The 24,671-nt window shown below is 46.0% G+C and overlaps 2 protein-coding genes across 10 annotated transcripts in view; both read left to right on the top strand.

Moving 5' to 3' along the window:
• The window catches only part of SYNJ1 (synaptojanin 1), an 88,025-nt gene extending 85,350 nt beyond the window's left edge, over positions 1–2,675 (top strand). For all 8 annotated transcript variants that reach the window (XM_089910298.1, XM_030760931.2, XM_089910300.1 and 5 more), the window contains one exon: positions 499–2,675. In XM_089910298.1, coding sequence (XP_089766424.1) covers positions 499–1,296 — 798 coding nt within the window. In that variant the 3' untranslated portion in view covers positions 1,297–2,675. The remainder of the gene's footprint in view (positions 1–498) is intronic.
• A 5,734-nt stretch (positions 2,676–8,409) lies between these two features.
• CFAP298 (cilia and flagella associated protein 298) lies at positions 8,410–24,261 on the top strand. 2 transcript variants are annotated; one of them, XM_022552937.3, is made up of 7 exons: positions 8,411–8,811; positions 11,074–11,241; positions 15,523–15,590; positions 20,847–21,005; positions 22,711–22,842; positions 23,566–23,661; positions 23,953–24,261. In XM_022552937.3, exons 1-7 carry the CDS (start codon positions 8,673–8,675, stop codon positions 24,061–24,063), a joined length of 873 nt encoding a protein of 290 aa, XP_022408645.1. In that variant the 5' UTR covers positions 8,411–8,672; the 3' UTR covers positions 24,064–24,261. The 2 variants fall into 2 exon arrangements, with proteins under 2 accessions (XP_089766431.1, XP_022408645.1); XM_089910305.1 differs by lacking the exons at positions 23,566–23,661; positions 23,953–24,261 and adding an exon at positions 23,467–23,564 and having other exon boundaries at positions 8,410–8,811.
• The last annotated feature ends 410 nt before the right edge of the window (positions 24,262–24,671 follow it).

Consider the following 24,671-nt stretch of genomic DNA (forward strand, 5'->3'; position numbering starts at 1 on the left):
AATTAATTTTCATCCATAAAGTTGAATTTCCATATTTAAATCTCAATGAAAATATATTTAAAAGAACAGTGAAACCACATCATCATCATAGATGGGTGCTGGAAGTTTATTGATAGAGATTTCGCATAAGTTCTAAAGATGGATTTCTTCAGTTTGTGTGAACATCTGATAGTACTGGGCATGAGCAAAACTCATCTGCTAATTCTGTACAGTTCTCCATTTTACCATCTCAATACTTGCATGGATAAAGTAAGCTCTGTTTAAGAAAAGGACTTATTTATTTAGTGGGGAGTTTTTAAAAAATAATACTTCAGCTGTGCTATCTTACTTAAACCACCAGAGCAACAAGCCACGCAAAGCAGCTTTTTAGTTTCTAAATTCGTATACTTCCCCACCCCCCCCGAAAATGAAGAATAACTGAGACAGGAAGAATAGGGGGTATTCAAAGTAAGTATATTGCTTTTTGGTTGATTATTCAGTGCTCGCTCTCTTCTCCAGGTAAAAACAAACGGGGTCTCCGCCATCAGACTGGACTCGCCATTGAAGACAGACCCATTTGAAGACCTGTCATTGAACCTGCTTGCTGTATCAAAGGCTCAGCCATCTGTTCAAACCCCACACCCAAAGGGGTTGATTCCATTGCCTTCTGCAACCCCAAGTAACATGAATACTTTGAGTTCTGTAAGCTGCATGCCGACAATACCTCCAATTCCAGCCCGGAGCAAATCCCAGGAAAACACGCGATGTTCTCCAAACCCATTCACTGAGAGCTCAAGCAGCACAAATCCTTTCACCGACAGGACTGCCGCTCCCAGAAACCCCTTTAGAGCTGAATCTCAAGAATCAGAGGCCACTTCGTGGTTCTCCAAAGAAGAGCCCGTTGCTCAGAGTCCTTTCCCTTCTCTGCAGCCTCTCAGACAGAACAGTAGCAAGCCTTCCTCTTCACTGGATGGCTTTGAGGACAGTTTTGGTCCGCAGGGCCCACCTACACTAAAAAGCAGCAACCCAAAAGGATGGGTGACCTTCGAGGAAGAAGAGGACTTTGGTGTGACAGGAAAGTCAAGGCCCACTTGTCCAGACCTACTGGGTGATCCGCCGAGTTCGTCTTCTGGCTCCAAGGTGACCTTTAGTGATGACTGGAACAAAGGAACCAGTGTCTCTTTCTGTGTGTTGCCAGCAAGAAGACCACCTCCGCCTCCTGTCCCTCTGCTCCCACCTGGCACCACCCCTCCAGCAGACCCTTTCACAGCCTTGGCCTCTAAGGCATCACCCACGCTAGACTTTACAGAAAGATAATGTTATACAGTAGAAAGCAGTTGTTTTTATAGTTTTGGCAGGGTAGAGCCAAAAGAATTGGGCATTCGTTATTCGTTATGTGCAATAAGTAATCGTTAAGTGCACTGATGTTGTCATGAAATACCACTATTTAATGTGTACAGAGTTGGAATATGTGTATATTGGAAATAAGGAAAAATCTTTCTCATTATTAACTGGAATTTTGGTGTGTTTCTGTTTGGATAAATACGAGAGAGTAGAAGCCATAAAAAGTGCTCGAAACTACTTTAGAAAACAGTCCTTATTCAGAAATTCTTTGTCAGTCTCCTTTACAGAATCTCAAAAAGCCCAAACAACTTCTAGCTGACATTACTGCCAGCCCCTTTCTTACTTGTTAAAAATTGGTATTTATAAGTATTTACCAAAGAGCTGTCAAACTTATACTGAAACAGAATTTAGAAGGATATATATATATATATACACTATATACAGTAATTGTATGTGTATATATATACAGTAATATGTATATATATATATATATACACACTTACATATTTGTAAAACACATAATTTAAACTCTAAATCAGACCAAATTTTTACCTAAAAATTCGAACATAGTTCTTCTTTCAATATTTCATTATCTAAAGGATGGCTGAAAATGAAATTTGGATATTTCATTCCTTTTCTTTCTAAAACTAGAATGATCTCACTAGGGAACCAGAATCGACCACCGTTCCACACCCACCCCCGTCTGACACGCACACCACGCACACCCTTGTTACCTGCCACTGTAGCACGTGCGCCGGCTTTTCCGGGGGAGGAGCTTCTTGCAGCCGGAAGCAGCGTAGTGTGTGGTTACAGTCGGTCACATGGACCGACACCCCGGCCCTTTCAAAAAAGCACGCCGGCCCAGAAAGTCGGGAAAGCACGTGCCACCAAGCTCAGTGAAAAGCGTTAGAGCTCAACGTACGCGAAGGCGTCCGCTGCCCACGGCCCTCGCGCGCTTCTCTTGCCGCCTCCGCTCTGGAAGTGGTGAGCGGGCCACAGGCGCCGCCCGGGGCGGAACTGGGATCTACTCCTCGTGTGTTCTCTCCCTCTCACGAACTACACGACACATCTGTGATGCTGCTTTACGTTTGTAGAGGCTACACCTCAAATTAGCTGTGGATTTTGTCTCCTGCACTGCCAATATGCAGCTGATCCTGCTTTAATTTTATGAAGACGTACACAGAACGTACACAGAATGTAGTATTTTGATACCATTGAGTAATCCTAATCAGAAAACTCCTTGAGCGAGAGCTGTTTTGTTGTCAGTTTAAGATCACCTTTACCCATTACATTAACGTTCCTTTCATACGAAGAGTTGTATATGTCGACCTAAATAAATTCCGTTGTCTGCATTTAACCTTTAAAGATGTGCATTAGCGGAATATCAGAAAAAAGAGTTCCTGGCTAAGAATACGTAAAATGTAAAAGCACAGCAAACTGCATCGCACTTAACCGCATAAAGCAAATCTGTTAGGAAAAAAGCACTTTTCTAAATACTCAAATGTTATCAGGATACTATGTTTATAAAAGTAACCCTCTCTCTATTAACAGCCAGGATTTGCTGTTAGAAATAACTCGTGAGTTTTATATTGTGCTTTTTGGGGGGGTTCTAATCATTTCAGCAGTAGTATATTTTAAACAGCAGTATTACTATAGGCAGTGTGCTTCAAAATGTGAATTAACTTGTTGAAACTGTGGCTTTAACAAATCTATGTGAATAGTATATATGGTATTCAATATTTGCTCTCCATTAGCAAAATAATTCATTATAAACTTCACTAGTGCAGATTGCAGTTCTGTGAGCAATGTTTCCTATTGAATATAAACTACTGTCTAAAATATACATATCACGTAGCAGCTCGGCCTTTATCAGCAAATTCTACTTGGCAAGTTGCTGAAAAAGTGCACAAAGTTATGAAAGTTAAAGGTCTGCTGCAAATAACTAGCCACTATTCTGTGTATTATTAAAATATTTACCAGTTCTGTTAAAAGCAGAGCAGAAGCTAGACACAGGATCTCTTTGTGAATTCTTCATTCTCTATAGTAGATTGCTGTTTATATGTAAGAATTTTATCGCTTATGTGGCATACAGTATAACTATATACTTTATAGAAGTACAGTATTAAAGTCAGTGGTATGAAACACTCTGTACATATCCTGTGAAATGCGCTCTCATATGAAATAAATATACCTGTCTTTACCATACTGACTGCTTTGCTCAAAAGGGAGGAATTATTCTCAGCCGCTTTCCTTGAAGTTTATATATACGGGTTTGGTGACATTTGGGGATTAATTCTTGTTGCATAATTGGGTATTTTGATTCAAGATCTTATTTTCATCCATTTCACTTCTCTATGTAATATTTCGGCTAAAAGTAAGAAGAAAGCTATTCTGAGATTACTAATCACCGTTAAGAAGCCATGCACTTATTCTGCAAGAGAGGCCCTGATGCAAAATCTTGTTGGCTCGAAAATAACACGTGAAGCATGAATGATGGTTTTCTAACCCAGAGCAAGAGAAACAGCCTGGGGGGTCAAGGGGAGGCGCAGAAGGGAAACAGGTGCACGAGGAGCCAGATGAAAGAAGAGACTGCCTTAAAAGACCCAAAGTTGGGGGCTTCCCTGGTGGCGCAGTGGTTGAGAGTCTGCCTGCCGATGCAGGGAACACGGGTTCGTGCCCCGGTCCGGGAAGATCCCACATGCCGCGGAGCGGCTGGGCCCGTGAGCCATGGCCGCTGAGCCTGCGCGTCCGGAGCCTGTGCTCCGCAACCGGAGAGGCTACAACAGTGAGAGGCCCGCGTACCGCAAAAAAAAAAAAAAAAAAAGACCCAAAGTAAGAGACCGAGGCCAGTAGTTCCTGTGAGTATTGCCTTTTTTCAGATTGCCATTTAAAACAATAACCTTGATTCTTAAATAGTTCAGTTGTGTTCATTAACCTCTGATTAAGAAGTTACAGATACAGAATAATAGGCTTTGTAAAACCTTTTTATTTTAAGGTAAATTTGTATGCAGTTATAAGAAATAATACAGAGAGATCCCAGTTTCCCAAAACTGGGAAACTACCTTTTACCCAGTTTCCCTCAGTGGCAACATTTTGCAGAACTATAGTACAATACTACAACCAGGACATTCACATTGACACAAGACCTTCCCATCACCACAAAGATCCTTCATGTTGCCCCTTTCCTGCTTCCCTCCCATCCCATGCCCCTCTCCTGTGTCCTTAACTTCTGGCAACCACTAACCTAGTCTCCATTTCTACAATTTTGCCACTTCAAGAGTGTTCCGTAAATGGAATCATGTGTAACCGTTTGGGATTGACCTTTTTTACTCAGCATAATTCCCTGGAGAGTCATCTGGATTGCATGTATCAATAGTTTGTTCCTTTTTATTGCTGTGTATCAATAGTATTCCGTGGTATGGATGTACCACAATTGGGTTAACCATTTGCCCACCCATTGAAGGACATCTGGGTTGTTCCAGTTTGGGGCTATTATAAATGAAGCTGCTATGAACATTCATCTCAGGTTTTTATGTGCACATAAGTTTTCTCTGGGATAAATGCCCAGGAGTGCAATTGCTGGGTCGTAGGGTAGTTGCATGCTTGGATTTTTTAGAACTGCCAGATTGTCTTCCAGAATGACTGTACCATTTAACATTCCCATCGGCAATTTACGAGTGATCCAGTTTCTCCTCATCCTTGCCTGCATTTGCTGCTGTTACTGTTTTTTACTTTAGCCATTTTGGTAGTAAATGTTTCATTGTGGCTTTGTGTTTCCCTAATAGCTAATGGTAGTGAACATATTTTCATGTGATATTTGCTATCTAACATCTTCTTTAGTGAAATATCTATTTGTGTCTTTTGTGCATTTTCTAAATTGCTTTTTCACTATCGTGTTTTGAGGGTCCTTTTTGTATGCTAGATACTCTACCTCTGTTGGATATGTGGTTTGCACATATATCTCTCTGTCTGTAGCTTATCTTTTCAGCCTCTCCACATGATCCATAGCCAAGATCCTGAGCCCCGCAGGTCCACATTTACAGCATGAGTGACTGACACAGGAAAACCAAACTCACAAACTCATGTATAAATCAAAATGCCAATTTATTAATGTTAGAAAAGTAAGTCTGACCACATCAAGATTTCACGAACATGTGGAAATATGGGAACTCATACACTGTTGGCGAGAGGGCATACTGGCACATCAGTTCTGGAGAGCAATTTAGCAACATCCAGTAAAGTTCCTGTATTCTATCACAACCAATTAGACTTGGAGAGAAACTCTAGGACTTGTGGAGTGGGATGTGCATTGTTTGTAATGGTGAAAACTAGAAAGAAACTAACCATCAAGAGGGGAGTAGAGCGACATATTCATAGTGGAATACTATACAGCGGTGAAGTGAATGAAATATTAGTAAATCTCATTATGGAGCCATAAAGCAAGGTACAAAATAATACAGTATGACATTAGTTACATAAAATTTAAAACATGCAAAACAATATTCTCTATTCTTTAGGGATACATATGTGTGTTAATGGTTTTTTTTGTTTGTTTGTTTGTTTTGCGGTACACGGGCCTCTCACTGTTGTGGCCTCTCCCGTTGCGGAGCACAGGCTCCGGACGCGCAGGCTCAGCGGCCATGGCTCACGGGCCCAGCCGCTCCGCGGCACATGGGATCTTCCCGGACCGGGGCACGAACCCGTGTCCCCTGCATCGGCAGGCAGACTCTCAACCACTGTGCCACCAGGGAAGCCCAGTGGTATTTAAAAAAAAATTTTTTTTTTAAATACAGTAAAAATGTGCTCTTTTCCTCCCTGGCTGCCTGATATCTAGCAGCCATCATGAATGGCCCATTAGTTATTTGTACCAGAGTGTTCATCACTAATGCAGTGCTTCAGCAGATACAAATGGTCATAAGATGCCCTTTACCCTAGAAAGGCAACAGTACCTAAAATATTGAGACAATAAGCTAAAGTACACAAGACCACCCAGATGTCATCTTTGTCTTCAGATTCAGAACCCACTTGGGTGGTGACAAGACAACAGGCTTTGGCATGATTTATGATCACTTAAACCACACTGAGAGAGTTTCCCTGGTGGCACGGTGGTTAAGAATCCGCCTGCCAATGCAGGGGACACGGGTTCAAGCCCTGACCCCGGAAGATCCCACATGCCACAGAACAACAAAGCCCGTGCACCACAACTACTGAGCCTGCGCTCTGTAGCCCGCAAGCCACAACTACTGAGCCCGTGTGCCACACCTACCAAAGCCCGCGCACCTAGAGCCCGTGCTCCACAGCAAGAGAAGCCACTGCAATGAGAAGCCCGTGCCCCGCAATGAAGAGTAGCCCCCGCTCACCGCAACTAGAGAAAAGCCCGCGCGCAGCAACGAAGACCCAACGCAGCCAAAAATAAGTAAATAAATTTATTTAAAAAAAATAACCACACTGAGAAAAAGCTACGCACAGAATTTGTAAGACATGGCCTGTATGAGAAGAAAAAGACCTAAAGAGAACACTGAAAGGACTGCAACGAAAGAGTAAAGTTAAGAGGACTACAAAGGCAAATATCAGTGCTGACAAAGGTTAAAGATGGTGCAAGGGCTCGACCTGTGACAGTCTGGCAGATTTTCCACCAGATATGTAGTTGATAACTACGTATTTAAACAAAACTGAGTGGCCAGTACAAACATGGGTTTTCTATACTTTTCATTCATTTTATATTATTAAAAATTATACCCAGAGACCCTGTAGTACATGAGTGTGTGGATAAATGGTTCTCTCTACCTAGAAGGCTATACTATAAACCAAGTTTTTAAGCAGGAGTTGGCTTGATGGATACGCAGTTGGATTCAGGAGAAATAGGGGGATGATCTTACAGCCAGCAGTCAGGAGCTAAGTGACCACAGTAGGCCACTTTCTTCCTCTGGGGAAGAGAGACATTTGCCAATCTGACCAGTACTGCATGTTCCAGGGCTTGGGTGAACCCTGCTGCAACAGTACTAGAGATGAAAACACATCTCTCCCTGGGCGCCATCCCGCTTCTATCCAGCGTCAGTCTAACGGTCTTCACATGAGGCTCTGGATTGGCTTTGGGCATTTCCAAGGCCTACAGTCACACACTTTCTCCACTCTGCCCCGGAACTTAAGGGTTTCAATGGAGGGAGGCAAAGTTTCAGGTACACAAAGTGGCAGGTGCTTGTAATATTCAATTTGCATTTGGCAATGGCCCTTCCAAGGAGATAACCAGGGATCGGGGCCTTGCACTAATTTAGCTTTGCTAGCGCCTCGTTATCAAGGCCTCAGTACAAATGTCACCCAAGGAATGCCTGAAGGCTTAAGGCATTCCCTGACCATCCAATCTAAAAAGGCAGTCACCCTGTTCTGTTTTTATATCTATTTGAATTTGCCTTATCCGTTTATTTTTGTTTTCTCTTTGTCACTTACACTGAATATAAGCTCCATGAGAGCAGTGACCCTGAATCTGCCTCCCTGTCACCGGCGCCTGGAAGGAAGAAAGCACCGAACCCGATTGCCTTTAATAAGAATTTGTTGGGCAGTGAGTTGCTGGATAGTTTGGGGAGGGTCGCTACGGCAGCAGCCGCTCGAGCCACTCTAGAGATGTGAATTCGAATCAGCCTCCACGAAGGAGTACGGACACTCCCTGACCCTTCAGTGCTGAAAACCGGTGCAGAGGCAGCAGACACCGGGTACCAGCGATCCGAGACAGCCTCTTCCGAGCGCTCCAGACCCGAAGCAGCGGGAGGAGTTTCCGGAAGTGGAGACTGGGGGCGGCGGAAATGCTACCGAGGCTCGGAGCTGCGGTGGGGAGACTGCTGCGGGGCTGGGCACCTGTGGGTTCCCACCACCCCACCCATTCCCGACCTAGCAGCCTCTTTCCCACCCACCCACCTCCCTGGGTGGAATCTTGGGCCCCAGGCGAGCCGACTGGGCGGCCAGCACTCCACTCAGCCGGCTGGTCTGTTTGAGGGTTGCCCCGACTACACCCACTTCCGGGAGCAGGGCTCGGCGAATCCGGCTCGCCGGGTGCGGGCGGGCCCCGGAGGCCTTCCCAGACTGTGTGGATCGTTGCTCGCCAGCACCTGCTCCCGGGAGTGGAGGGCGGGGTCTCCGCCCCAGCCTCGGGGTCTGACCTTGAGCGGCGGCCCTCAGACTTTCTTTGTTGCTCCTGGCAACAGCCACTTCCGGGAGCGAGTGCAGTTCCCCCAGCAACGCGAGCCCCGGAGCCCCGGGTTCCCGCCTCCCAGCGGCAGGTAGTCGGTCGGTCGTCGCTGTTCGCCGGTCATTCCGGGCCTTCTCGCCTCCTCGGCGGGGCCTCCACAGCCGCCATGGTTCTGCTGCACGTGAAGCGGGGCGACGAGAGCCAGTTCCTGCTGCAGGCGCCGGGGAGCACGGAGCTGGAGGAGCTCACGGTGCAGGTGGCCCGGGTCTACAACGCGCGGCTCAAGGTGCAGCGCGTCTGCTCAGGTGCGGCCCGGCGGCGCGGCAAGTTTGCCGGCTGGGTTGGGGTGGGGGCCCGGACCGCGAGGGCCCCAGAAGGGAAGAAGAAACTGGGCCATCTGGGACGAAGTTGGGCGGGACCCACGAGGCTTTCTTGGGCAGGTTGGGGCCGAGGGTCAAGTTTGTGAAGATTTGCAAAGATATGCGGCAGCCGGGCTTGAAATGGGACAGCGGGGTTCGCCAGAGATGCTTCAAGAGCTGGTGGACCGCGAGGAGAGGCTCCCGGAGCCGGCGGGGAGGGCGCACCCCAGGTTCTGGGAGCCGGGATTGGGGCGCTGTGAGCAAACCGAAATAGACCCTGTACAGAGGAGGCAAGAGGCACAGGAGGGAGCCGGAGGCTTGGGCCCAAGAGCCGGTGTAGTGGATTTCAACAAGTGTGAGAGGTGGCACGACCACTGGGCCGTTTTTTACAAGTGAATTTCCTATTTTGAGACTTTGGAGGTAGAGCAGTTTCCGGTGGTGAGCCCCCCACCTTTGGGATGGCCTTCAGAGGTGAGAAACAGTGAGAGAGCCTCGGTGTTCTTGCCTCCCTTGGTGTTCCCTTCTCCAGGAAGCAAAGCCTGATTCTCCTGTTACAGTGTTTTGGTCGCTGTCCTCTCGACACTCTGGAGCAGTGCCGTCCAAGGGAGCTTTCCCCCGCGATGGAAAATGTTCCCAGGTTGTGCTGTCCAGTAAGGTATCCACTAAGCACAGGGGGCCGTTGAGCACCACCAAGAAACTGCGTTTTTTATTTCATTGCATTTCAACTTAAATCCAAGTAGCCACGTGCAGCTAGTAACTGCCACATTAGGCAGCGCAGTACTTGACAGGATGCTACTCCAGGTGTGGTCTAGGGTGTGATTGTGTCTATGATTATACCACGTGATTTTTGTACCATGGAGAACTCCTTAAGCGTCGTGGTTTCTACCTTTATGGGTCATACGTATAGTTTCTTAGTAAAATTTACTGACTCCAAAACAAGCTCGATTAAGTGTTATTTTAAAATGAAAGCATTTGGGGAGAAAAGGGCCTCAACTTCTTCTTCTATGAAATTATCCATTGAAATGTGCTGATTGTTCAGGCATGTTAGTGAACTTAAAACCCATTCATTTGGGACTTCCATGGTGGTCCAGTGGTTAAGCCTCTGCGCTTCCACTGCAAGGGGCACGGGTTCGATACCTGGTGGGGGAACTAAGATCCTACATGCCATGCAACGTGACCAAAAAAAAAAAAAACCCAACCCATTCATTTAGTCTACAGTCCTTGTTATCAGCCGTGATTCAGGCAGGCCCCAGTGCTATGCCCACTGAAGACTGGGATGAATGAGACCAGCTCCTTGACCCCCAGATACTTACAGTCTGGTGGGGAGAGAGACAATATGTATCCCATAAATAGCCCATTAAGTTCCACCATTTGTTCCATAGTATCGTATTATTATAGGCCATCTAGTGTCTTCACACAGTGCTATGGGAAGACTTAGCTCCACCTACCTCTTTCATGTGAAAGAAAGAAGGGAGAGAGAGAGAGAAGGAAAGAGAAGAAAGAAAGAAAGACAGTTTTGCAAGGTTGAAATGTGGATTCGTTTTGGGGTGAATATATATGGAACAGGAAAAATATAAAGCATGCATCTGAATAGTGAACATGATACTAGAAAATCAAGATCTTGTCTCTGCCACTGTGGAAGGGCGTGAGCTGCCTTACATCCTCCCCAATGATCAGATGTACATAAATCCTTTATAAAGTATTTATATAAAGTTTTATATACAGTAGTTGAAGTGTGACCAGAGCAAGCCTCAGGTGATACAGCTGCAGATTAGGGAATATGAGGATGTTGATAACGGTCTGGCCTACCTCTCAAGGTTAAATTAAATGAGATAAGCTATGTGAACGCGCTTGGAAATCCATAACTCCCTATGTGGATGTGTATTCAGACTGTCAATGAATTTGAATTTGTGCTCCCTGAGTGCCGGGAAGTATAACATAGCACAGTGGGTTAGAGCACAGAACCTGTAGCCTGTGAACGGTGGGTAAACACCCAGACTCTCTGCATCGGTTGACCTAGGACAAATTGGTGAGCATTTGTCAGAGGTCAAGGACAGGTCTGGCACATAGCAAGTGGCATCAGAGTGTTTGTTAAATAAAATAGCCAATGGGCAAGACCCCCGACCACTAGGGAGCTTACATTCCAATGAGGTGTAAGGTGTTATGATGATGACTACCATACATATTGTCTAACTTTCTCTTTTTAAGAAATGGAAGAATTAGCAGAGCATGGCGTATTTCTCCCTCCCAATATGCAAGGACTGACTGATGACCAGATTGAAGATTTGAAATTAAAGGATGAATGGGGTGAAAAGTGTGTCCCCAGTGCGGGTTCAGTATTTAAAAAGGATGATATTGGACGAAGGAATGGACAAGGTAATTCAGCATTTTTCTTCTCTCTGCATGCCTGAGTATAGCGATAAGTACGAAAGCAGTTCTTTAAGTTAAAAAATTGACCTCAGTATTTATATACAAACTTATAAAATACTGCACCATATAACTACTTGTAAAACACTAATCCAGAATGAATTAGGCGGAAAAGAAGGCATCTGTCTTCTTGCTCTAAGTTGCAGCTAGCTTTTAAATGTGATAGATGAACCATAAGAAATTACCATTTTTTGTTCTTCTTTCTCTAATTGCTTTAGGTGCACGGTTAGGGTGTTTATTCGAGATGTTTCCTGTTTCTTAAGGTGGGATTGTAGTGCTATAAACTTCCCTCTTAGAACTGCTTTTGCTGCATCCCATAGATTTTGGGTCATTGTGTCTCCATTGTCATTTGTTTCTAGGTATTTTTTTATTTCCTCTTTGATTTCTTCAGTGATCACTTGGTTATTAAGTTATTAAGTAGTGTATTGTTTAGCCTCCATGTGTTTGTATTTTTTACAGATCTTTTCCTGTAATTGATACCTAGTCTCATAGCGTTGTGGTCGGAAAAGATACTTGATACAATTTCAGTTTTCTTAAATTTACCAAGGCTTGATTTGTGGCCCAAGATATGATCTATCCTGGAGAATGTTCCATGAGCACTTGAGAAGAAAGTGTATTCTATTGTTTTTGGATGGAATGTCCTATAAATATCAATTAAGTCCATCTTGTTTAATGTATCATTTAAAGCTTGTGTTCCCTTATTTATTTTCATTTTGGATGATCTGTCCATTGGTGAAAGTGGGGTGTTAAAGTCCCCTACTATGAATGTGTTACTGTTGATTTCCCCTTTTATGGCTGTTAGTATTTGCCTTATGTATTGAGGTGCTCCTATGTTGGGTGCATAAATATTTACAATTGTTATAACTTCTTCTTGGATCTATCCCTTGATCATTACGTAGTGTCCTTCTTTGTCTCTTCTAATAGTCTTCACTTTAAAGTCTATTTTGTCTGATATGAGAATTGCTACTCCAGCTTTCTTTTGGTTTCCATTTGCATGGAATATCTTTTTCCTTCCCCTTACTTTCAGTCTGTATGTGTCTCTAGGTCTGAAGTGGGTCTCTTGTAGACAGCATATATAAGGGTCTTGTTTTTGTATCCATTCAGCCAATCTGTGTCTTTTGGTGGGAGCATTTAGTCCATTTACATTTAAGGTAATTATTGATATGTATGTTCCTATTCCCATTTTCTTAATTGGTTTGGGTTCGTTATTGTAGGTCTTTTCCTTCCGTTGCGTTCCTTGCCTAGAGAAGTTCCTTTAGCATTTGTTGTAAAGCTGGTTTGGTGGTACTGAACTCTCTCAGCTTTTGCTTGTCTGTAAAGGTTTTAATTTCTCCATCAAATAATGAGATCCTTGCTGGGTAGAGTAGAAAGTTAGATCAATGGAACAGGATAGAAAGCCCAGAGATAAACCCACGCACATATGGTCACCTTATCTTTGATAAAGGAGGCAGGAATGTACAGTGGAGAAAGGTCAGCCTCTTCAATAAGTGGTGCTGGGAAAACTGGACAGGTACATGTAAAAGTATGAGATTAGATCACTCCCTAACACCATACACAAAAATAAGCCCAAAATAGATTAAAGACTTAAATGTAAGGCCAGAAACTATCAAACTCTTAGAGGAAAACATAGGCAGAACACTCTATGACATAAATCACAGCAAGATCCTTTCTGACCCACCTCCTAGAGAAATGGAAATAAAAACAAAAATAAACAAGTGGGACCTAATGAAACTTAAAAGCTTTTGCACAGCAAAGGAAACCATAAACAAGACCAAAAGACAACCCTCAGAATGGGAGAAAATATTTGCAAATGAAGCAACTGACAAAGGATTAATCTCCAAAATCTACAAGCAGCTCATGCAGCTCAATAACAAAAAAACAAACAACCCAGTCCAAAAATGGGCAGAAGACCTAAATAGACATTTCTCCAAAGAAGATATACAGACTGCCAACAAACACATGAAAGAATGCTCAACATCACTAATCATTAGAGAAATGCAAATCAAAACTACAATGAGATATCATCTCACACTAGTCAGAATGGCCATCATCAAAAAATCTAGAAACAATAAATGCTGGAGAGGATGTGGAGAAAAGGGAACCCTCTTGCACTGCTGGTGGGAATGTGAATTGGTACAGCCACTATGGAGAACAGTATGGAGGTTCCTTAAAAAACTACAAATAGAACTACCATATGACCCAGCAATCCCACTACTGGGCATATACCCTGAGAAAACCATAATTCAAAAAGAGTCATGTACCAAAATGTTCATTGCAGCTCTATTTACAATAGCCCAGAGATGGAAACAACCTAAGTGTCCTCATCGGATGAATGGATAAAGAAGATGTGGCACATATATACAATGGAATATTGCTCAGCCATAAAAAGAAACGAAATTGAGCTATTTGCAATAAGGTGGATGGACCCAGAGTCTGTCATACAGAGTGAAGTAAGTCAGAAAGAGAAAGACAAATACCGTATGCTAACACATATATATGGAATTTAAGAAAAAAAAATGTCATGAAGAACCTAGGGGTAAGACAGGAATAAAGACACAGACCTACTAGAGAATGGACTTGAGGATATGGGGAGGGGGAAGAGTAAGCTGTGACAAAGCGACAGAGAGGCATGGACATATATACACTACCAAACGTAAGGTAGATAGCTAGTGGGAAGCAGCCGCATAGCACAGGGAGATCAGCTCAGTGCTTGGTGACCGCCTGGAGGGGTGGGATGGGATGGGTGGGAGGGAGGGAGATGCAAGAGGGAAGAGATATGGGAACATATGTATATGTATAACTGATTCACTTTGTTATAAAGCAGAAACTAACACACCATTGTAAAGCAATTATACTACAATAAAGATGTAAAAAAAAAAAGAAATTACCATTTTTGTAGGCAACAAGTGATTGAAAATTGCCATTTTCATGTGGTTCGACCTAGTCGTTTGAGGGGATAATCATTGATAATGTATTGAAGGGTGTGTTTTGTTACAGTTTGCAGATCAGGGTTTATTTAGAGATTCTGTGTGGAAGGAGGAAATAAATGTCAGCCCAGCAGTCTCCACTCGAATTGAGGACATGTCTCTCTTTTGTACAAAGCAGCTTAGGACACACCAGAACACTGAAGAAATTCCTCTTGTTTTAGTATATGGTTGTTTGTGTGGAATTGGAAGGAAAAAGGGATGATAACCCATTTTGATAGCTTCTTATCCCTTTTAACCTGCATAAAAAACTCCATTTAAAAAACTATAGGGGCTTCCCTGGTGGCGCAGTGGTTGAGAGTCCGCCTGCCAATGCAGGGGACACGGGTTCGTGCCCCGGTCCGGGAAGATCCCACATGCCGCGGAGCAACTAAGCCCGTGCACCACAACTACTGAGCCTGTGCTCTACAGCCCGCGAGCCACAACTACTGAGCCAATGTGCCACAACTACTGAAGCCCGTGTGCCTAGAGCCCGTGCTCTGCAACAAGAGAAGCCACCGCAATGAGAAGCCCGCGCACCACAATGAAGAGTTGGCCGAACTCGCTGCAAATAGAGAAAGCCCGCGCGCAGCAACGAAGACCCAATGCAGCCAAATAAATAAATGAAGAATGTTTATCATGGATTCTTTAAAAAAAAAAATAATAAAAGACTATAATTGATCAGTTAACAAACACCTAAGTATCTACTATGCCCTTAAAACACTATTAGGAGCGAAAGAAATAAAGTGTCCGTATAAGGCCTTTGCATGCTCAGAAATTTTTTTTTTAGTATTGAAGATAATAGGAATTTCTAGTATTATTTCTTTTGAACTTTAACCTAGAAAATAGTTGGTTGTCTTCCACATCTTTTCATACCTAAACCCATTCTCAATTTGGAGAGATCTTTTGCTTTTTAGGAGGAATTGCATCAATGAAAAAACTAATGGTACTCGTAAGAAGAGTTGACAGTTTATTTTTACCAGTTCATTATTCATCTTTAACCAAGATTGTCTTAATCACTTTTATTTTAATACAGTTTTGTATTTCTAGTATTTTCAATGGCTATGTTATTTATTCAGCATATGAAGTTTGAAAGATTTTTACCTAATTTCTTACAGCCAGCTTTCCTGTATCCCTCATCTGAATTCCATTCTTGTACTTTCTCTCATCTCACTTCCTCCCTGACGCAGACAGAAGGGATTAAGATGTTTAAGAAGAGTTTTAAAGATGGCTGTCTCTCTCCCCCTTCCCTTTTTTATTTTCATAGCTCCAAATGAAAAGATGAAGCAAGTTTTAAAGAAGACTATAGAAGAAGCCAAAGCAATAATATCGAAGGTTAGCTTTTTAAATGAAGCCTTTCTTTCCTTTCCTTTTCTCCCTCCCTCCTTCCCTCCCTCTCCCTCTCTCTCTCCTTTTCTATTTCCTTCTTTCCTTCTTTCTTTCTTTTTCTTTCTTTCTTTCTTTTCTTCCTTTTTCTCTCTTTCTTTCTCTCTCTCTCTTTCTCTCCCCCTCCCTCCTTCCCTCCTTCCTCCTTCCAGAGGCAAGGGAAACAAGCATGTTCGGGGTGGGCCCTAGCTTTTCCTTTTCATAATTGTCCTCAATCCTCCCAGTTCTTTCAGGTCTGACAGAAATGGTTATCGGCTTGTGTAAATGTGGTTCACATATGAATTCATGCATATATGATTTTGTTTCCTTAACTTTTTTTTTTTTCAGTTGAAGTATAGTTGATTTACAATATTGTGTTGGTGTCAGGTGCACCGCATAGTGATTCAGTTGTGGTTTTTCCTGATTATATTCTATTTTAGGTTATTACAAGATATTAAATATAAGTTCCTGTGCTATACAGTAAACCCTTATTGCTTGTCCGTTTTATGTGTTGTAGTTTGTAACCCTTAAGAACTAATGAAAGTGGAATGGGGAGATGCGAACGTTGTAACCACACGCTGGATCTACAGATACCTGACTGGCACAGCATGTGTTTATTACGAATTAGCTTTTTGTAATTGTCTTAAGTATTTACACAAAAAGTGTTTCATTGAAGGAGAAACATACCATTGACATGCATATACTGTGAGTCTGGAGGAGAATAATTTAAGGATTTTTCAAGAATTGAATGTTTTTATCAGTCACTTTTGTTTATGTGTTGCTGGTACTAGTTGCTCCCACCCGCCACTGCAGGCCTTCTCACTTGATAACTGCTTTTTCTTCTGTTCCTCTCAATGTACTGGGCATAACTGTCATTTCTAAACCAACATTTCCCAAGTTCTTCAAGCTCTTAACTAATCCTTTAAGTGCTTCAGGAAAGGCTGCCCTTCTGCCTGTTAATATAGGAAAGACTGGGAAAGCCGACAAGGAAGGCTTCGGTTTGATCCAGTGTTTGCAAAATGCATTTGACTGCAGAACCTTTTTTTAAAAGGATAATAGCTAGTAACATCTAGTCAAATGGGCACATCTCAGAGCACGTTAGGAGAACAGTGGCCTGGACCCTGCTCCGCCCCCTTCACTCCCCACTCTTGCTTCTGTGGGTATCCTTCCTATTCATTTGTATCACTTCTTCCCTTTGCCTGTGTGTCTTTTTACATAGTCATGTCATAGTTGAGAGAGAGAGGTTTCCCAGGGGCTCCAGTCGCTTTGCTGCAGCGATTTTCCCAAAGTTGCAGAGCTCCTGGGTTGCCAGGCCTCACTTCTCACCCGGGGCTTCCACGCTGCTTCCCAAATGCAGCCGGCGTCGCTCTCACCTCCCTAGACCCTGCCCTGCGTGGGGCACTTAGCCCTGTGGGTCAGAACCCACTGGGTGAGCAGGGAAGGAAGAGTTCAGGTCCCAGCAGCCCCACTGTGACCAGTCCCTTGGCCCTGGGACTCTACCTCCATTGCTCAGGTTCCTCAGGGGGAGAGTGGAAGACAGTGGAATATCGAAACTGGGGCTCCTTGGGGTGGGACGATGGTGTCCATGCCGCCTCTCTTCCTGGGACCCACCCTCTGCTGTGAGTGGGAGACCAGGACAGCGGGGAATCTCTGTCGTCCTGAGGCCGCACCGTGAGTTTCTCTGTCACCCAACCATGGCATCTGGTGGGGAATCACCGCCCTTGACAATGGTGGAGTTTTTGTAGAAAATGACCCCGTGGCTCCCCCTTTCTGCATATATTGGTAGTGGGGGGTGGAGCCCTCTGAGTGGGACAGCTTCCCTCCGGTGACCCCGGATCCGGGAGATCTTCACACCGTCTCTACGGCATGTGCCCCTCATGGGAAGGCCTGATTTATTTTATGAGGATTTATGACTTGGAAACAATTTCATAAGCCGCACTGGGAGTAGGTAAGGCAGGAATATTACCTCCGTCTTACAGATGAGAACGTAGGTTTAGAGAGTTTAAATCTGGGCCTCCAGGGCATTCTGCCTTCCCTGGGGTGCATCAGCTTCAGGCCACGGGTGCTGCCTGGCCCCCTGTCCCCCCGGGACTTGGGCATCCACGCTGATGATCCGTGTTGTACCAGGTCACGGGACTCCTGCATTTCCTCGGAAGCGAGGATTTTCATCTCCCTTCTGTGTCACTTGCCTACAGCTCAGTCAGGTTATAACTCACAGTTACTCAGAGCGGTTCCGTCTCAGATGTGGGCCCTGATGTCGCCCTCGTAGTGCAGGATCCTCCATCCTTCCCTGCCCCCGCCCTTGCCCCCCAGCCCCTTGTCAGCGTGCCGAGGGTTCCCGATAACCCCTCTCCCCTACCTTGCCTCCCAGCCCAGCGGGGCCCGAGATGGCCTCTTCCTGGCTCCAGGTCTCTGCGTGGCCCGTGCTCCTGTCCTGACCTCCTTTGCTGAGCAAGCTCTGACCTCATGGGGACTGCGGGCCCGTTGGCCCTCCCCCCAGCCTGTCTCAGACCCTTCCTCTCCTTGGGCCCCTGCCCTCTCACCTTCTCCGTGGCAGATCTGCCTCCTGCTTTGGCAGTGAGGTCGAGGCCGTCTGGCATAAGCCCTCGGTTTTCTGTCCCCCCTGCAAACTGTCTCTTCCTGCATCTCTCTCGTTCTTCCCTCGAAACTCCGACCAGTGTCTCCTGCCCCTGGGCTCTCCCACTTCTGCTGCATCCCCCACTCCAGCTGGTCTGCATCCCCCCTTCTAGAAACCCAGGAGGAATAATGCCTTTAGTCTCTCCTGTCCTATGGCAGCATCTACTCTGTAAGCACACTCGGGCCTCTTTCCTTAGCCTGAAATCAGTCCTCTGCAGCTTAACTTTCCACCTGCCCCCCCAACACTCGCCTCCCCCATCTTCCCACCCCCAGCAGCTTTCCCGAAGGAGAGGCCCCCAGATCCTCGGGCCAGATGCTCCCGGGTTTCTCAGAACCTGGCCTCTGTTTTCTTCCACCACAGAAATGGCCGCCTCAGGGCCAACAGTGACCCCCCTCCTGCAAATTCAGGGGCTTTTCCCATCTGACCCCTGGAGCCCTCTCTGCCTTTCGACCACGTACATGAGCCTCCTCTATCCTGGTTCCCTCCCGGCTTCCTGGTTGCTGTTTTCTCTGGCTCTTGCCTCTTAAATTTGGTGTTTCTCAAAGTACTTTATCCTGAATCTCTTCTCTTTTCTTTCTGCTCTTTCTTCCTCGGCATTTTATCTTCTCTGCCAAATACAGATTCCACTCTCCACAATAACTCTCAAATCTCTGTCCTCTACCCCAGCATCTTCCTTTACTTGCAACCTGAGTTTCCAGCTGGTTTCTAGAAGGTTCTACCTGAAAGTCCAACCAGCACTTCAAACTCAAGTTTTCTAGACCTGAGCTCATTGATTCCTCTGCCCTGTGTTCTTTACCCAAGAGGAAGCACTTCCTGCAGACTTTCCATTTCTACTAAGAGCCACTGTTGTCTCGGTTATCCAGGCTCAGTGTCACCTTCGTCACTTCCTCTGTCACCTGTATGCCTTAAGTCTGGTCCTGTACCGTCCACTCCCATGAATTTAAGATGCATCTTAAATCCAACCCCTCGTTTCATATCCACGGTCATCACTTTATTTAAGGCTCCCCTGATAGCCTTTTTTTTTTTTTTTTCCGGTACGTGGGCCTCTCACTGTTGTGGCCTCTCCCGTTGCAGAGCACAGGCTCCAGACGTGCAGGCTCAGCGGCCATGGCTCACGGGCCCAGCCGCTCCGCGGCATGTGGGATCTTCCCGGACCGGGGCACGAGCCCGCGTCCCCTGCATCGGCAGGCGGACTCTCAACCACTGCGCCACCAGGGAAGCTCCCCTGATAGCCTTTGTGTTCAGACACCAGCTGGGGGGCCTGCAACTCAGCTCTGACACTAACTACCCAGAGCTGGCACGGACCCCACAAGCTAAAGGGTGAGATCCTCAGCCAGACTTGCCCGACTTCAGGCACCAGGTGACCTGCACTCTGTCTGGTTTGGCTGCAGATTTGGAGGTTCCCATCACCCCACTTCAGGTTCAGTAATTTGCTTGAATGACGCACCGAACACGCTGCAAGTGCTGTATTTCCTATTTTGTTATAAAGTTTTGTTATAAAGCATACAACTCAGAAACCGCCGGATGGGAGAGACCCATAGAGCAAAGTTAGAGCCAGGGGCAGGGGGTGCAGAACCTCCGCAGCCTCTCCTCCTCCGTGGACCCCGGGTGCACACCTTCAGTGTGCTCTCCATCGAGCTTCAGTGTCCAGAATTTTTATCAGGGTTTCATTGTGTGAACCTGATTGGTTAAATCAGTGGCCACGTGACTGAGCTCCTCTCCAATCCCCTTCTCCAGAGGTGGGGATGCGGGGAGGGTGTCTGAAAGCTCCAACCTGCTAGTCCCAGCTTGGGCTTCCTGGGGAGGCCACCCCTCCCCAAACTATCCAGGGGTTCACATGGATCACCTCGTCAGCATGAACCCAGGTCTGGTCAGAGGGGGCTGGTTAGGAATAATGACAACCCTATCACTCAGGAAATGCCAAGGGTTTTTGAAGCTCTGCGCCAGGAACAGGGGGCAAAGACCAGATACACTCTCGATTACGTCATACCTTTCTCTGCACTCTTCAGAGCCTGCTACGTGGTCTGCCCCCGCCCGGGTCCATTCTACAACCACTGCAAGATGAGTCTCACAGCGTCACCACTTCTTCCCAGATGAGCCACTCGCTGCCCATCGCCTCACTGTCAATGCTAACTCCTCAGCCTGGCGTTCACGGCCATCCCAAAACAGGCTCCAGCCTGGCCGGCCAGCAGTGCCTTCCCTTCCCCGAGCTGTGTGGGCTGCTAGCTGTTACCTCCTTTTCTTTGCCGTTGCTTGTCCTGAAGCACTCTGTTCCCTGAGATGCCGTCCCCTCTGCCCTGTTTCCTGATGCCCTCTCGCATCTGTACCGCTGGACTGAGGTTCCTCCCCTCAGAGTGTCCTCTGCACTTCATCCCTCTTGGTGCCGCTCGTATCCTGCCTTATAACCTAGGTCGAGGTGGCCGTGGCTCAGCCCCAGAAATAGACGGTAGTCACTTTGGTAGCGAGCGCCGTCTGATTCTTTCTGTCGCTCTGGCAGTGTCTGGCCCGGGTCTTGTACAAGAACTTGATTGAGATTTGTTGAATTGATCAGCCGCATCACAGATAACAATGCCTGTAATCATTTTCAGAAACACGTGGAAGCCAATGTCTGCGTTACCCTGGAGATGGTGAAAGACGCCTTGGACCAGCTTCGAGGTGCAGTGATGATTGTTTATCCCATGGGGTTGCCGCCATACGATCCTATCCGGATGGAATTTGAAAATAAAGAAGATCTGTCGGGGAGTCAGGTATGTGGCTCTTCGGGTTTCTTCCAGGTGAGTTCCTTCCCTCCCCCAGCCCCCAAAGAGCAGCAGCCCCTCCGATTTGACCTTTCTCTGCTGATGTAGTTTGTTGCTTCATACACAGCTTTCCATTTTGCTAGACTAGGCTTCAGAGCAGAGCTGTGAATTCAAGGGAGGACCCCGAGGACGTGCTCCTGGCTGAGGGCTTGGCCCCCACACACAGGGGTGGCAAGAGACAAGGGAGTAACTGAAAACAGTCCCATTTTCTTTGACCACTGGGAAGCCAAAACCCTAATTTGTGCCTATTTCTACCCAAACGTATCGGTCCCTTTGCATGGAATTTTGTGTTCTAGCCTTATCTCTTTTTTTGTCCCCAATACATTTATTTATTTATTTATTCATTCATTCATTCATTCATTCTTGGCTGCGTTGGGTCTTTGTTGCTGCGCATCGGCTTTCTCTAGTTGTGGTGAGCAGGGGCTACTCTTTGTCGCGGTGCACGGGCTTCTCATTGCGGTGGCTTCTCTTGCTGCGGAGCATGGGCTCTAGGCACGCGGGCTTCAGTAGTTGTGGCTCGCGGGCTGTAGAGCGCAGGCTCAGTAGTTCTGGCACACAGGCTTAGTTGCTCCACGGCACGTGGGAGCTTCCCGGACCAGGGCTCGAACCCGTGTCCCCCGCATTGGCAGGCGGATTCTTAACCACTGCGCCACCAGGGAAGCCCCTAGCCTTACCTCTTGCTCCTTATTATTTTCTTAGCTTTATGTTCCACTTTCCTTTGTTTTTCTCATTTTTTCATTCCTTATCCTGTGGGACAGTATCTTTTTCTCTGAACCATCTTAAATAGGCAGGATATGCAGAAGCAAACGAACGGCCCCATTATACCTATACAGCTCTTCCTCAATTTATGATGGGATTATGCCCCAACAAACCCAGCATAAGTTGAAAATATTATAAGTTGAAAATGCATTTAATACATTTAACCTACCAAATATCATAGCTTAGCCTAGCCCACCTGAAACGTGCTCAGAACACTTACATCAGCCAACAGTTGGGCAAAATCATCTCACACAAAGCCTATTTTATAATAGTGTGATTTATTGAATACTGTACTAAAAGCGAAAAACAGAACTGTTGTCTGGTACGGACAGTTGTATCGGTTGATTACTCTGGCGATCACAAGTTACTGCCGTTGCCCAGCATCACGAGAAAGTCTCATACTCTACATCACTAGGCCGAGAAGAAATCAAAATTCAAAATTTAAAGCATGGTTTCTACTGAATGCGTATCACTTTCACACCATCATATAGTCAAAAAGTCATAAATCGAACCATCGTAAGTCAGAGGCTTTTGTATTTAAACACCCAGCAGGATCCCCGTATTCTTCCCTGGCAGTAACCTAAAAATCCATCTAAGACAGACCTTATATCATGGATGAGGGTGCAAATGAGATAGGATACCCGCCACCTTCCAGAAGTGACCTGAGTCAGGGCATGAGTTAAAACTAACAGGGAAGGTGCTGAAATGAGTGAGGGCTTTGAGTAGGGGGCATTAGTGCTGCCCGTGGGGGACGGCAGGGGAGGGCAGGGTGCTGGAAGCCTGTCCCACTTCCGATGCTGGGAGGGGCATTGGCCAGGCTCCCTGCCCACAGGGCCGGGCCACACCCTTGGCCGTGTCCTGACCACCTTAAAGCTGGTTCTTGCTGTGAACCCAGGCAGCACTCAGCGTCATCACAGAATCAGAGGCACAATTGTGGTGGGCAGCAAAGGAGCTAAGACGAACAAAGAAGCTTTCGGACTACGTGGGGAAGAATGAAAAAACCAAAATTATCGTCAAGATTCAGCGGGTAAGTACTTTAACGTGTCACTCTTTTTCGCTTACTTGCAAACTGATAAAACTTTACATTAAATCTGAAAGATTTAAACTCTTGTGCAGACACTTTAATCCTGCCGGTGCAGGCTTAAAGTCAAACTGTCCTCTTTATGGAGCAACAAAAACATGAAGGAAATATGGATCGATGGACGGTATCTGGAGTTTGTTTTAATTGGGGGGAAAGGAGAGTATGCTGCATTCATTTCAGCTTTAAAAATGGGGCTTACAAGTCACTAAAAATGTTTCTTGAATTGAAAAATACAGCCCAGAGCACTGATCTCAAGTTTTCCTAAGTGCTGACAGTCTGTGAAAGAGGTGGAGAGCTGGAGACCTGTAAGGACTTCGTGTGGAGCCGTATACCTGCAGGCTGCTTTGTTACGTGCTCTCTCCTAAATCATCTCTCTATAGTTTGGGGGCAACAGGGTCCCCCCACGATTATCTCTACCCCTCCCTCACTGGACCTGCAGTGGCTGACTTGGGAATGGCTGTGACCAACACAGCACCACCCAGCCTCCACCGTGAGGGCCCAGGGCCAGAGCGAGACTCCCCTCGTGATTCGCTGTGGATGATCAGAGATGCATGACCTGTTTATCTTTAGCAGTCGGCAAAGGCAGTTGTAAGGCGTGAGCTGTAACTTCCTGGGTCGGCCTTATAAGAACGCCTCAGTCCGCAATTTGCTGTCCCCCCGCCTTTTCAGAGGGGGCAAGGAGCTCCAGCGCGAGAACCCATCATAAGCAGTGAGGAGCAGAAACAGCTGATGCTCTTCTATCACAGAAGACAAGAGGAGCTCAAGGTACCGTGTGACTGATGGATTCTCAGCTAGCTGGCGCCTGGGGCGTTCACCCCCTCACCCCCAGGCCTTACTCTGGGCACGGGGGTAGCTCGGGGGGCTCTGCAGGATGTGGTGAGGGCACCTCCTGAGCTTCAGCCTCGCCAGGGCTGCGGGGGCCCTGCCCGGTGTCCGCCTGCCTTAGGCTCTGGAGGTGTCCTGCTTCTGGGGACGTGGGGAGCAAGGAGGTTGGTCGTGGGTTCTGCAGAACACTTTCCTGAAATGCCTTCCTGAGCAAAATACGTTTGTGTCCAGAAACTGGAAGAAAATGACGACGATTCCTGTTTAAATTCTCCGTGGGCAGATAACACTGCTTTGAAAAGACATTTTCATGGAGTAAAAGACATAAAGTGGAGACCAAGATGAAGTTCACCAGTTGATGAAGCTTTCTAAAATATTAGCTCACCTTTCTTTTGGCAAAATAATAATAATAACTAAAAAGGACACCCATAGCTCTCTTTGAAAGTTGTTGAAATTTCTGGTTTTCCTAGTTTTTTCAGTTTGAATTTTTAAAATAAAAGTTATTCAAGGTTTTAGAACTTAATAAACACATCCTCAAAAGAATCCGCCTAAACTATTTTTATTTCAGGACGACTATCTACTAATCTGAGGTTTTTCTTTGGCAAACTACTGAAGATATAGTTACAAATATATTTTGCTTCCTGATTGCTTTATTTTATATTCTCATAACAGCTGCTGTATTGCAGGAGGTTGAAAGTACCTTTTTTCCCAGGGATCTGCTGTGAAACTTGGCTGTCAGTGGCCACTAGAGGCCGCCCGTCACTTCCTTACCCGCATTCTTCCTGGGCCCTCCCTGTGGAACTGTCAGAGGCCCAATTCTCAATCTTGTTTCAGAGACTGGCAGGGGGTCTAACTGTAGCCTCGTGTCTCCCAGCTTCAAAGGTGAAGTTCACCCCCTGGTTGAGACCTGGCTGGTCTTGTCTTCCAGGTGTAAAGCCTGTACCTGTGATGGA

Source organism: Delphinapterus leucas, chromosome 4 (genome assembly GCF_059928025.1).
Source record: "Delphinapterus leucas isolate spDelLeu-1000000601 "Yukka" chromosome 4, BTC_Dleu_Yukka2, whole genome shotgun sequence".
Taxonomy (NCBI): Eukaryota; Metazoa; Chordata; class Mammalia; order Artiodactyla; family Monodontidae; genus Delphinapterus; species Delphinapterus leucas.

Coding starts and splice junctions, on each gene's coding strand:
- CFAP298 (XM_022552937.3), top strand. CDS start 8,673: ATGGTTCTGCTGCACGTGAAGCGGGGCGACGAGAGCCAGTTCCTGCTG. Junction 8,812..11,073: donor GGTGCAGCGCGTCTGCTCAG/GTGCGGCCCGGC, acceptor TCTCTTTTTAAG/AAATGGAAGAATTAGCAGAG. Junction 22,843..23,565: donor TTATCGTCAAGATTCAGCGG/GTAAGTACTTTA, acceptor CCGCCTTTTCAG/AGGGGGCAAGGAGCTCCAGC.